Raw genomic sequence first — 12,514 nt, 5'->3', positions numbered from 1 at the left:
CAAGAACTCTTAAACACCTATGATAAGTTACAACTTATCATTTCTCATTATAATATCCTGCAACGGAGCTCAGGAATCTTCTGTTACAAATTTTGTATTGCTTTATAGGGAGGATAATAGAGTTGTTGAGAAAATAAGTTATATTCAGTTCTAACAGTATTTCTTCTTTTGTTCACTACATGCTATTTAATATTTTTCTTTGTACACTTGGTAATAGTTGTGCTTTAAGTGAAACTCTGAAAAACAACATTAGGATTCAAAATGCGCTGGAAGATTTTATTTTCAGGGTCACAAGTAGCATAGCGAGATTTCTCTCTTAAACAATGACACTTAGTATCTCTGTAGTTCTATGAATACTTTTGAAGTGTCATATTAAAACCAATCTCTTGGCCTTCAGGCAAAGAGAAGCAATTAGTCTTGGAGTTGTGAATAAATAAAAATCCATTTATATACCCGTCCTTGACACGTACCTTGCAAATCTTAGAAACTTCATCTAGTGGGAAAAGAAATGTTAAATCATGAACACCAATACTAATCATACTGCAACGTTGCTTCCTAAAACTGTTTAGTTTGTATCAATCTTTTAAGTATTAATTCATATGTATATATTCATACATATTGAAACACAACAACAGAAAGGCACTCGCACAGTGGAGTGAGAAGAAAGAAATGAGAGCGTGCATATAGAGCTGTAACAAGTACCTTTATTACCCTCAACATTAATACAGGCAAGAAAAAACTCAAAGCTCTCAAGTACATTGTCCTTTTCTCAGATAAGGCAAAAACAATCCCGCAGAAGTTACCTACCACGCTCATGCTTTCTCATCCCAAGTGCTACTGCGCCTTTGCTTTGATCTACAAGCAAACAAACCAACCCAATCTTTATTATCCGTGCATCCCATTTCCATGCAACACAATTAAATAGTACCTGTCACAGATGTGTTGGGATGAGTCAGATCACAATTTCTACTTTTCGTTCAAGTGCAGCATTTTTAGGTCTTCTCCTTCCTCTTTACTGTGCCTTAGTGCAGAAGCATCCTATTTTTACAACGCTCTGATTGCTGTTCGAGATTCTCATATTTATTTTTCATTTAGCAGTCAGTAATTCACAGAGGAAGTAAAAATTATGATGCCAAGTCATCCCAAATAGTCTGCCCGCACCCCTGAGTGGAAAAAAAAAAAAAGGCTGAGTGGAACTCGGGCTGCACGACGGGTCACTGAGTCCCAGTGGAGTTTGTCCTCCCCGCATCCACTTGTTGACCAGAGTGGTGAGGAAATGAGAGCACTTAGGCTACAGCCTTGCCCAACCATCAGGTGAAGCAGCTGGCTGGGGACACGCTTGTGTTCGGAGGTTATTTTAGAATGAAATCCACCCCTTTGTGCCGTGCTAGCATAGGCAAACACAGAGTCCCAGCCTGGAGGTCGGAGGTGGGATGGGACCCCCACAAAGATCACACCTGGGCTGATGGGATGGTCAAGGAAAACAAATTTTAGTCTGTTCTGGATGCAAATCTCTCTGCTGACCTAGTTCTCATTCTCCTTTTCATTTCAGAAGCTCAGCTAAAAATCCATAAATTAAGGAAATTAACTGATGGAGCCTCCGGCATCTTTGTAAGCTATTTAAATCTTTAAATTTACAACATCTTCTGCATATATCAAGTAATTGAACTAACTGCAGGGATGTAACTTTAATGAGAAAATTTCCCTCTTCTCCTGTAGTTTGTACTCTAGAAAAAAAAAAATATAAAAAAAAGCTCCCCTTAGGAGAAAAGTTTCTGTTTATTCCTGCCACGGAACAGAACTTTAAAATAAAATAAAATAAAATAAAATAAAATAAAATAAAATAAAATAAAATAAAATAAAATAAAATAAAATAAAATAATAATAAACAAACAAACAAAAAAAAAAACCCACACCAAAAAAACTCAATTTTGGGGGTCCTGCCCACCACCGTCCCCCGAGCGCTCCGGGCCGGGCCCGCGGGGCAGCGCGGTTGCGTAACGGGAGCGCGCGCGGCGCTAGTGGGCGCTGCGGCCCCGCCGAGGCCCCGCCGTGCGCGGCCCCGTGCGCGGCCCCGCTCCGCGCGCGCGGACCCGCCGGGGCCGCTCCCTCGCCCGCCCCGGGGCCGCGCGCCCCGCGCGCCTCCCCCTCCCGCACTGCGCGGGCACCCGCGCGGGGCGGGGCCGCGCATCCCCCGCGGGCAGCGGCAGCCCCGCGCTCCCGGCTGCAACGTGGGGGAGGGCTTTGCTGCTTTTTTTTTTTTTTTTAATTATTTTTATTATTATTTTTCCCCCCCTGCCGATCATCCTCCCTCCCCCCCCCGGCACGTGGGGCGGGCGCGCTGCGCGCCCGCGGAGCCGCCCGCGGAGCGCCGCGCCATCGCGCCGCGCGCTCTAATTGAAATGGCGCTTTTGGCCGGGGGCGGGCTGCCAGGGCGCTCCGCAATAGCACAATGCATGTCGATAGACGTCATTTGGTTTTAATGGCCTACAGGAAATTTGGCGTTTACAATGCGAGACATTAGCAAAGGGTGAAAGGGAGGGGGAGGCAGGCGGGATGGATGGATGGGAATAATTGCAGGGCCCCCGGTCCCTCGCCGCCCCGAGGCCCCCCGGCCGCACCTCGGCGGCGCTGGGTGCTGCGGGGGAGGGGGGGGCCGGGGCCATTTTTTTATTATTTATTTTTGAACTTGATCTAGTTTATCAACAAGTGCAGAGTGGGTGCTACCCTAATTGTAGCAGAGGAGTCAAGAGATGTGAGAAACGTGCCCTGTGTTACTTATTTGGGAGCTGAAAATTTATGCCTAGTTGAAAATGCCTGGGGAAATATTACATCAGACCAAATGACAATGATTAAAATCAGCTTTTTTCCCCCCCTTCCCCCCCGCTTTTCCTCCTTCTTCTTTTCAGTAAGTCTGTTGAAGGACGTGACAGTGGCCTGATCCTCCCCAACACCGAACCGTTATCCCCCGGCAGGGCCGGGCCGGGCCGGGCTGCGCGGGGTTCCGCGGGGCAGCGCAGGCTCCCGCCCCGGCCGCGCCGAGAGGCTCTGCGGGCGGCGGCGCCGGGGGCGCGGGCTGGGGAGCCGGCCGCCTTCCCAGCCTTATTTCATTTTCAAGGGCTGTATTTTATTTTATTCTTGGGGGTGGGGGGTGTGTGTGGGGGGGAATAAATCTGCAGACCTTCACCAAAAGGAGGGAAAAATATCCAATTTTCATCGCAAAATTAGCTAGGGCGAGAGCAAAGGGCTGAGCTAATTGTAGCCTAATCCTCTGCCCTGCAGGCGTTTGCAAAGCCCTGAGCAAGAATTCGCTTTTTTTCCTCCTCTTCTCCCTTCCCTCTGTTATTTAGAGACGGGATTATTGCCTTTCTTCTCATAACAGCCTCGGCAGTTTCATTTAAAGGCTTTTTTTTTCCCCCTCACACACACACACACACACACACACGCACAAAATAAATAGAAAAAGAAGCAGCAAAAACAGGGGGAGAGAGAGGAGACGGAGAAGCTTAAAAAATAATAATAATAATAATCACAGCAGGATCTGCGGAGCAAAGATAGTAATAAAAGCAAAAAAAAAAAAAGCTGAGCCCGTCCACACACAGCCCCGGCAGAGCCCAAAGCCAAAGGGGGGCTGGCAGATATCTTCTGTGCTCAAGGTAAGGACCGCGGCAGCGGCTCCCGCAGCCGCCCGCCCGCCCGTGCGGGGCCAGGAGCGCGCCGTGCGCGCCCGCCGCGCATCGCATCGCATCGCATCGCATGGCAGCGCATCGCGTCCGCACCGCGCGGCTCGCGCCTGCTCCTGCCTTTTTTTTTTTTTTTTTTTGGAAAGTGCCTCTTCAAACTCACTCGGCTGCCGGCTCCGGGGAGCAAGAGCGGGCGGAGGGGTGTTTTTTTAAAGCTACAGGACCCGTTTGCAGCCGCCCCGCTTTGCTAGCGCCGCGTGTGTGCGTGTGTGTGTGTGTGTGTGTGAGCGTGCGTGTGTATGTTTTGTTTTGCTCCGCTCCAGCATGGGCAGCGCCGGCGGAGCCCCGCGGCCCGGGGTGCCCGCGCTCCCGCTGCCCCCCCGGCCCCGGCTCTGAAGACGGCCCAGCCCCGGCGCGGCGGAGGCAGCGCGGCTCGCTCCGCGCTCCCGCATGGTACACGCGGAGCGGGGTCGGGCGGCGGGAGGGCAGCGCGGCGCGGGGGTGCGCGGGCCGGGGCGCGGGGGCCGGCGGCGGGGCGGCTCGGCACAAAGGGAAGGCGGGCGACAATGGGGGAGCGCCGCGTATGGAAAACACGGGCGGGCTGTGAATGAAACTCTGGCGCCAGTGAGAGTGGAAGGCTTGGTTTGGGGTAGACTTCAAACCACTCTAGGCTATAGTTTGCATTCCTGCTCCTGCATGCGATGTGGCACACTTCTGCAAAATTAATACATTAGCCTGGTTAATGCTCACCACCATTGGCTGCGCGGAAAATGTGCAGGATCGGGGATTCGGGGTTGACTTTTTTTTCTTGCATTCATCTAAGACATCTCCTTTCTTGTTATGTGGGAATAAGTAAAGGACGCCATGTTGTGCCTTTTTTTTTTTTTTTCTTTGGTTGAATTTTACCTTTGGGCATACAGTGTGTTCAAAAGAAAAAGGCAGAAGTTGAGTGACCGGGTGCGTTGCTCGCTGGTGATTTCCCTGACCATCAGTAGGGAAAGGCATTTGGGTGACGTGAAACTTGCACTAAATAGACTGGAGACTGCCAGAGAGAGGAGGGTTGCGGAGGGGAGCGAGGGGGGCGGAAGGAGAAAGCCTTTCCTTTTTTTTTTTTTCCCTTTTTTTTTCCCTAATTTTTCCCCGGGTTTTTTTTTTGGGGTGGGGGCAACCAGATCTCCAGAGGGAGCTCCCTTCTCCCCATTCCTCCACCCCACCCCCCCCCGCCGTAAAAGTTTTGGGCACGATCTCCTCTGTCACTCGGTCCAGCGTTCAGCGAAGCAGCGTGGAGGTGTGTGTGCAAATGTTTACGGACTTTTAATTTTGGAGCCCCCGAGCCCAAGGTTTGCAGCCCCCCCGGCCCGCTTTGTCTCTGGGCTCGGAGCACGGCGTAGGCAAGTTGTGTCGGAGTGGCTGTGCGGGCAGACCCGAGCGGTCGCCGGCCCTGTTTAGGCAGACAAAGGTAATTGCCCAGTCTGTGGCTGTGCCCCTCCGGCGGCGCTGGGGATGCAGACGCTGCCCTGGAGTCACGGGAGCGCCGGGGGAACTTCTGGCCCGCAGTGCCCGGGGATGGGGCGGTCCGGGGGGGGCTGCTCTGGGTGGTTTTACCCCTAGTGAGTCTTCTGGTACAGAAACGCAGGTCCCTGGGGAGGGAGAGCGGCTTCCCCGAGGATGCAGCCGCGGGAGCAGCCCGGCCGTGCCGGGGGGGTGCAGCCGGGCCCGGGTCCTGCGGCCCGACCCGCCCCGGCTCCCCGGGAGAGCAGCTCCATGGCAGGTCCGTAAACCTGCCGCTTTCATTTCACGTCTTAAATGTGCATGAAGGAATTAAACTGCACGAGTGAATAACAGCATTAGTTTCAATTAATTTTTATCCTGGCAACAATAAACTTTAGAAACAAAGCGCTTTTACATCCTTAATTAGTCTTGCTTCCCATCTGTAGTCTTTTAAGTGCCTGCTCCTTGATTTAACTTTGTCCCTCCTTCAGAGCCGCCTCCTTTTTTATTCTTTTCCCTTTTTTCTCGTTCCCCCTTCCAGACTGCTGCCTGTTTCTTTCCTGCAACCTTTCACCTCCCTTGTCCCTATCTGTCTGCTCTGCTCTGTGCAGTTTATTTCTCCTGTATTTTCCCAACATCAACAGCAGTATTGGTTACCATGGCCCCAAGCTATGTGCAGAGGTGGGAAAGCTTCATCCGCCCAAAAGTTCTTACACTTTTGAAGTCTTTCTTTTAGTAGGATCTGAAATGTATCATCTAGAGTGTGTATTAAATGAACAGTATTCCTGAAGGCTTTAGAGCAAGAAAGGCAACACCCTGGAAAATTCTGCAGTCTTTCAGCATTCTCTGCCCTAGGGTTATAGCCCTGGGCACGGAGCTGAATGGAGCTCTTACAACTGCCTTCTGTTTACCTTTTATGGTTAAAATAACAGCTTAGCAAAGAAGCAACTTCATGGAGAAACGATTCAGTGAAATCATCTCAAGCTGTAGCAGCATAGCTAGTTTAATCACCCCTAGAGAGCTGAACAACTGTGAGCACAATGGGACACAAAATCATTTTGTGTGTAAATGAGCATGGCATTGTGATTATTTCACTTTGCATGGGCAAATAGTTTTTACAAGCAGTACTTATGCAGTTAGCTTAGAAAGGCAGAAAAAGATAAGCTGGCTCTGAAAGATCTTGGTGTGTAATGTTTGAAAAACTAAATATTCACATAATTTGGGAATCAGGCTCTATTGATTTTGCCTTCAGCAGGTTCCTGTGTTACTTATTAGAGCAGGGTTATTGCCTGTGCCACTAGTTGGGATGCTGTATCCTGTTGTAGGCAACTAAAGAGCAAGGATTATTTTACATGGTTTAATAAATGAAGTTTGTTAGTGTTTCTGCGATATTTACCCTTAAGGTTTTAATTTTCGCATCCATATTAGAAAATATGTGCATAAAGACTTTCACTGGATAAATACATTTAGGATTTTGCTTTGTGCATAAAATAAGTACATTACTCAGTGTGATGAATTTTAGCTGTGTTTTACATTAAGAAGAGGAAGGAGTCATTAGAAGTAGGGTTACGGTACCTTAAGAAATACGGGGTGTTTATATATTTTTTTGGAGCAATAGGAGTGTTCTCAGTGTCCTTTATGTAGTGCTTAGCAGTTGTGCCCCTTGACAATTTGCTCATACGGAAATGATTGAATTCCACAACTTTAATAAAAATCTAAAAAAAAATCTAGGATTCATTTTTTTCAATACGAATCCTCTCCAACCAGGGGAAAAGCCAGTGTTTTAATTCCCCTTTTCCTCCTCTCCCCCAAAAAGCCAGTGGCACCCTCAATAAGTATGAAAAGCCATAAAAGTTTGAGAACTATTTTAGCTTTCCAGTGATTTTCTATAATTAAGTGTTTTTTCAACACATGCTCTAGCTGAGAAATGCCAAAAGCAGAGGATTGTTCAAAAGGTCCCTCCAGTGAATAGTATAAATTAAATATCTACTGTGTGAGTATGGCCTCACTGAGAATCTCAGTCTTTACAGATCAAGGAATTTACTGGTATACTAACATTAAACAAAATCCTAAGATAGCAGCAGTGTTTAAATATGCACAAATAGATTCATATCACTTGATCTTTAGCTATCTGTGCATATTTTAAAATTGAAGTCTGTATTTCAAGACAAATGGTTAAATGTAAGACACGTTTACAGAGGACTGGAAGTCCTTTGATTTCATTTGGAAATTGTAACAAGGGGTGCAGAGGAGCCCTAATTAGACTCTTGTTTTGTGAAACTGCATGAGATTTATTTCTAAGGCAGCCCTGTACCATGCGAGGTCTGTACCTTTATCATTAGTGATAATGGTTGGGGTCTGAACAAAGACAGGGTTGACATTCAGCCTGGATCTTCTGACCCTTTCATTTAAGTGAAGGAGTAGAGACTGAACATGAGTTTACAGTGCTCTTTGGTAAGAAAAAAACCAGCAATCTTTGTCTGTGTTGGCAGACAGATGAGGCACCCACAGATTAGTAAACATGTCGCTAAAATACTGTAGGTACTTACAGACTAAGTTGTTTTTAAAACTTAGTTCTTTTATTTATGCTAAATGACATATTTACTGAAGATTGGCCACAACAGGCTCTTGTGGGAAACAAGAAAGCAACGTCTTCAGTCATGAAAGGATTCAGTCACTTTCCTTGAAGGTGGTGCTGTAGTAAAAATGTTAATGCCCAATTTCGCATCGGCTGACACAGAAGTCCTAGGACAGAGTTGGTACTTGCTCCGTGTTCAGTGCAGATGTCCGTCCAGCCTCCGAGGAGAAAAGGATGTGGATTCATAATGGGGTGATGTATTTCTGTGCTGTAGATGCAAGAAATTCTTAGGAGCTAACCAAGATGAAGTACAGTAAATGGAGATGTTGTGATGACTTTGTGAAGCCGTTCAGATGTATTATGATTTTTCTCCAGAGCTTGGAAATTATTTTACAAAGAATGTTGCTAATTGTGTGTGCATCGAGTGGCATAGCCAGGCAAAATACTGCTAAGAGGAAGGCGAGACCAGCTTTAGATTTCTAAGAAACATTGTCAAAGTAATGTGGGAGAAATGGGAATTCACTTTGCAACGCTACATGTAAAGTGCTTGTCAGATGTAAGGAAGAGCCTGGGTGCTTGGTAGCATGCTTGAATTACAAAATACCAAGAAAATTAGATTATATTCAGAAATGTCTTCAACTATAATGTTTTGCATATGTTGCTTTCCCCATAAGGGGGAGAATGGATGGACATTTTCCTAAACTTTTCTGAAAGGGGTTTTTTCCATTTGACATGTGCCGTCTGCACCGATTGAACTGAAATCACGCTTCATGCAGAATAAGCTGTGCTTTTCTTACAGAAGAGAATTGAGGAATTTTCCTTTGCTATGGTTGTCCTGTTCATTTCTAAGGCATTTCAGTATTTTTGGATTTGATTTTGCTGAAGATTTTGGGACTCAATTCAGTAATGTCACTAATTTTCCAATATTTTTAGGGCAGGAAACATTGTGTGGATTGTTGAATTTATAATTTCACATGCTGCATTGTATAGTACTTTCTAACGTATCTTGTCATGACAACATGGGTCAGTTTATATATCTTCCTGTTTTCATTGCTTCCAGGCATTAATTCTTTCAGTTTGAAAGCTTAATGGTTGTCTAGGTCTAGTATTAAGGCTTAACTGAAAATTATCCTTTTATTTCACAATTATTGAAAAAAACCCAGAAAATTGATCTTAGTTTGATGTGAAATTTACTACATGTATAAACTAAATGCCTTAGGTACTGAGGAAGTCACTAATTTAGAGGTGTCTTGTTACTGCGACAAACTTGCAAAAACCCCCTGAATCCCAATTCACAAATTGGTTATTCGTTTGTCAGGGGATATTTCACATCTAACACATAAGCCCGCGACCTTTAATTAGAATTTTGCAGTTTGTTTTATGCCCCTTGAGGCTGACACCTTGAAAAAAAAAAAATTTTTTTTTTTTCTTGATTTCTTATTGCTAATAAGCATCTTTCTCTTCCCCTCTGGTACTTAGGAGAAAATGATGCAAATACACTTAATTACAGTGGTGGCAATAATTTGTCGGCTCAATATGCGATCAGGCAGATGCAAAAATGATCTGATTAGATCTGTGATCACAGATGGGAGGAAAGGTAACACACACTGCTACATTTAAGAGAAACTGTTCTTTTTTTTGCCTCCCCGCCGCAGGAGGGAAGAAGCATGTCCCGTCTGTCTCTAACACGGTCCCCGGTTTCTCCTCTGGCTGCTCAAGGAATTCCTCTCCCCGCTCAACTCACCAAGTCGAACGCTCCCGTGCACATCGATGTAGGAGGACACATGTACACCAGCAGCCTGGCTACCCTCACCAAGTACCCAGACTCCAGGTAAGACCCTGGTGTGTGCAGGCTCACTGCCCGTGGAAGGAGGCAGGTACCTGTGAGGAATATTTCAGTGCCGAGCACGATTTATTATATATTCACCGCTTATGAATAATTCAGTTTCCGATTTATACAGTAACTTCACTGGGGTTCTACAGGAAAAAAAAAAAAGCCTGTAAAATTTATGTATTATTTAGAGAGTCTATTCATTTTCTCTCTCAACGTCTTCCTGCACTCTGCTGATGCGTTTGAAGCACCTGTTGGTGTGCTGCCCTAGATTATTTCCAACTGCACCAGGCAACTTCTTTCTTTCAGATGTAGGGGGAAAAAAATCGGGTTTTAATTCCTTAAAAAAGAATGGTTCTGCTGCCCTGGGACTAATGGGTGCTTCTGTGGGCCTGTCCAACTTCTGACCTCAGTGGGAGGTGTGTGCCCCAGTGTCAGCAGTTGTTCCTTTGGGCAGGGGCTGGCTGACCCTCTGGCTGCTCCAGCTGCAGGCTGGATTGAATCCTTGCGTGCTCGAAGGTGCCTGCTTTGTGCTGGGCAGGTTGGTGACATGTCTGGAGAGATTTATGTAGATCTGGCCAGTATTCTCTCTGAGTAGACTCCAGACGTGCCAAATTACGAATAGATGTGGCATGAGATGGTGTTTGTGTATGACACAGAGTCTTGTTACTGTTTGCTCCCAGTCCTGCAGGGCACTGGGCACCATGAGGGATGGGGCACCAAGAGGGAGGGATGAGGCAGTGTCAGACCTGTGACAGTAGCGTGGAAGGGAACATTGTTAAGGGTTAAAGAACATTATTTGGAGCCGTGTATTAAGATGTACCTGATTTTGATTCAGTTATGGTCACTAAACCAGTGCAGATTTTTTGTCATTCAGACAATTCAGAGAGTGTCTCGTTCATACCAAGTGGGCATGTGCAGTGTCAGGGTGCCCAGCACACTGTTGACTCCAAAGCAAACCAAAGCCCAGCTCAGCAGGTTTGGTTGCCAGAGGTTTTGTCCTGCATGGCCAGAATTCTGTAAGTGATAGACTTTTAATTTTTTTTTTTTTTTTTTTTTTAGTATGACAACCAGTGTAAAGCTATAGTTTCATTTGAAGGTTTTTCCTTTAAAAGAACTAGGGGGTTTTGCAGATTTGGCGGGTTCCCAAGCAATAAATGACATTTATGGAGACACCTTGAAACGCCTCTGATGTCATAAAGCATATGGCTGTGATTTCATTCCAGGGAAAGGGAGCTGCTGAAATTCTCTATGGAAAAAAACCCCAATTATTAGAATACCTGTATTTTATTGGCAGACCAAAACAATATGATTTTTTCTGGACAGTGTCTGTTTAATGATGATGTCTGTGTGGTACTATTTTAGTGATAGAGAAGAAATCTGTTCAGTGGGGAGAGATTATAACAGAGAAACAGGCAAATGCTTCATAGTATTAAAAAATACAGAGAAGATTCAGCAGTTGTAATAGAGTGGCACATCTGTTTCCACATTTTAAAATATCGCTGCTGACACTATTTTTGAAATATGCCCCACATCAAAGTTACTTAATAAAAGCTTCAGTTATGGAAGCTTTGGGAGAATATACATAAATTCACAGATTTTGTTTCAAGAGAATAGTGTACTGAACCAATTTTTTTTTTTTGCCTGTTTGATAAATAACAAAAGCATCTTCCTTCAGATTTTGTACTTTGTTTAAACTGGAAGTACAAAACTGTGGCTGACCAGAGCTCACGTGCTGCCTGATGTTTTGCTGTGTGCTGTCTTTTGTTTATACTGCTATGTTATCTCATAAGGCTTGAAGGCTTTTTTAGCTGCTCAAACTTCAGCTCTCACTGAAGTAAGAACTTCCAGGATGAGACCCCTCACCAGCATCCCAAGTAGGACATATTGCTACATACATTATGAAGCCGTATGAAGGCTACACCGTAATTTATTATATTTTCCTTTTAAATAGATATATATTTATATATTATTTGTTCTTCTTCAGCGCTGCATAGTAGACGTGGTTGTTACCCCCCCTCAGTGTGGCCTGCTCTCATTCCTGGTTAAGGCAAAGTACTTGCAGTTATTGCAGGGGGAATGGTGGGAGCTCCTGATGGGACTCCCCTGCCCTGTTGTGTATCTTCCATACAACACAGGCTGTCTTTGCAGTGATCTGGCTGGGAGACGATTCCTGGGTCTCTCACAGGTGCAGGAGGAAGGAGGTGGCTTTTCTGAGCAAAACATCTGGAAATAATGCCAGGGCACTGTTAGCTTTTGCTCAGAGGTAACGTGCTTGGCCACATACAGAGGCATGGCCTTGCACTCGCAGAGCTTTCTGCGTTATTTTGGACAGCAAAGTAAAATAAATATTAAACTCTTGGGTTGAGCACGAGTTTAAAAGCTTCAAATCTGAGAAATCACACAAATTTGTAAATCATATTTCAGCAAGAAGATGTAAGCGTATGCTGAAATGCATTGGTGAAGCTTAGCTGAAGTCACATAAAATAGGTTGGGCTCACTGAAGTTGAAAGCTGTGGGAATAAACTTCCTGTTTATTTGTGTTCCAATCCCTGTTGCCTTCTCTGTGCTCCCAAATCCTAAATAGGCTTTTAGCTTGTAGGCTGTTTAGCTGATAATGCACATGGATGTTTAGATTGTGAGCATGTGTATAAATACAGCCTGGGTGTGCATGCACGGAAACACCACATGCTGATGGGAAACAGAAAAAAATAAATCATCAGGTTGTGTTTATATTTCCTTAGTATTTTGAGGAGGTCTAGTCCTGTTTGGTCCTGAACAAACTCAGTCCACATTGACTTCAGTGAGAGGGAAGAGCTCCCAGCAGCTGGCCAGATCAGGCCCAGCAGGAGCAAGTATAGATATGACCAGTTCCTGCCCATACCTGCTCTGCAGTCACCCCTCTGGTATGATATAAATTACACCTGACAG

The 12,514-nt window shown here is 45.5% G+C and overlaps 1 protein-coding gene across 2 annotated transcripts in view; it reads left to right on the top strand.

Annotated features, from left to right (window-relative positions):
- The first annotated feature begins 3,206 nt into the window (after positions 1–3,206).
- The window catches only part of KCTD15 (potassium channel tetramerization domain containing 15), a 43,773-nt gene continuing 34,465 nt past the window's right edge, over positions 3,207–12,514 (top strand). The window contains exons 1-2 of one of the 2 annotated variants that reach the window (XM_050311098.1): positions 3,207–3,656; positions 9,408–9,583. In XM_050311098.1, the coding sequence (XP_050167055.1) occupies positions 9,420–9,583 (164 nt within the window). In that variant the 5' untranslated portion in view covers positions 3,207–3,656; positions 9,408–9,419. Of the gene's footprint in view, positions 3,657–3,699; positions 4,137–9,407; positions 9,584–12,514 lie in introns of those variants that run through there. The other variant, XM_050311097.1, reaches the window with a different exon arrangement.

Source organism: Myiozetetes cayanensis, unplaced genomic scaffold, assembly GCF_022539395.1.
Source record: "Myiozetetes cayanensis isolate MyiCay16 unplaced genomic scaffold, myiCay2020 scf16, whole genome shotgun sequence".
Classification (NCBI taxonomy): Eukaryota; Metazoa; Chordata; class Aves; order Passeriformes; family Tyrannidae; genus Myiozetetes; species Myiozetetes cayanensis.
The sequence above is the reverse complement of the archived record's forward strand: the minus strand, read 5'-3'. Positions and strand labels throughout refer to the sequence as shown.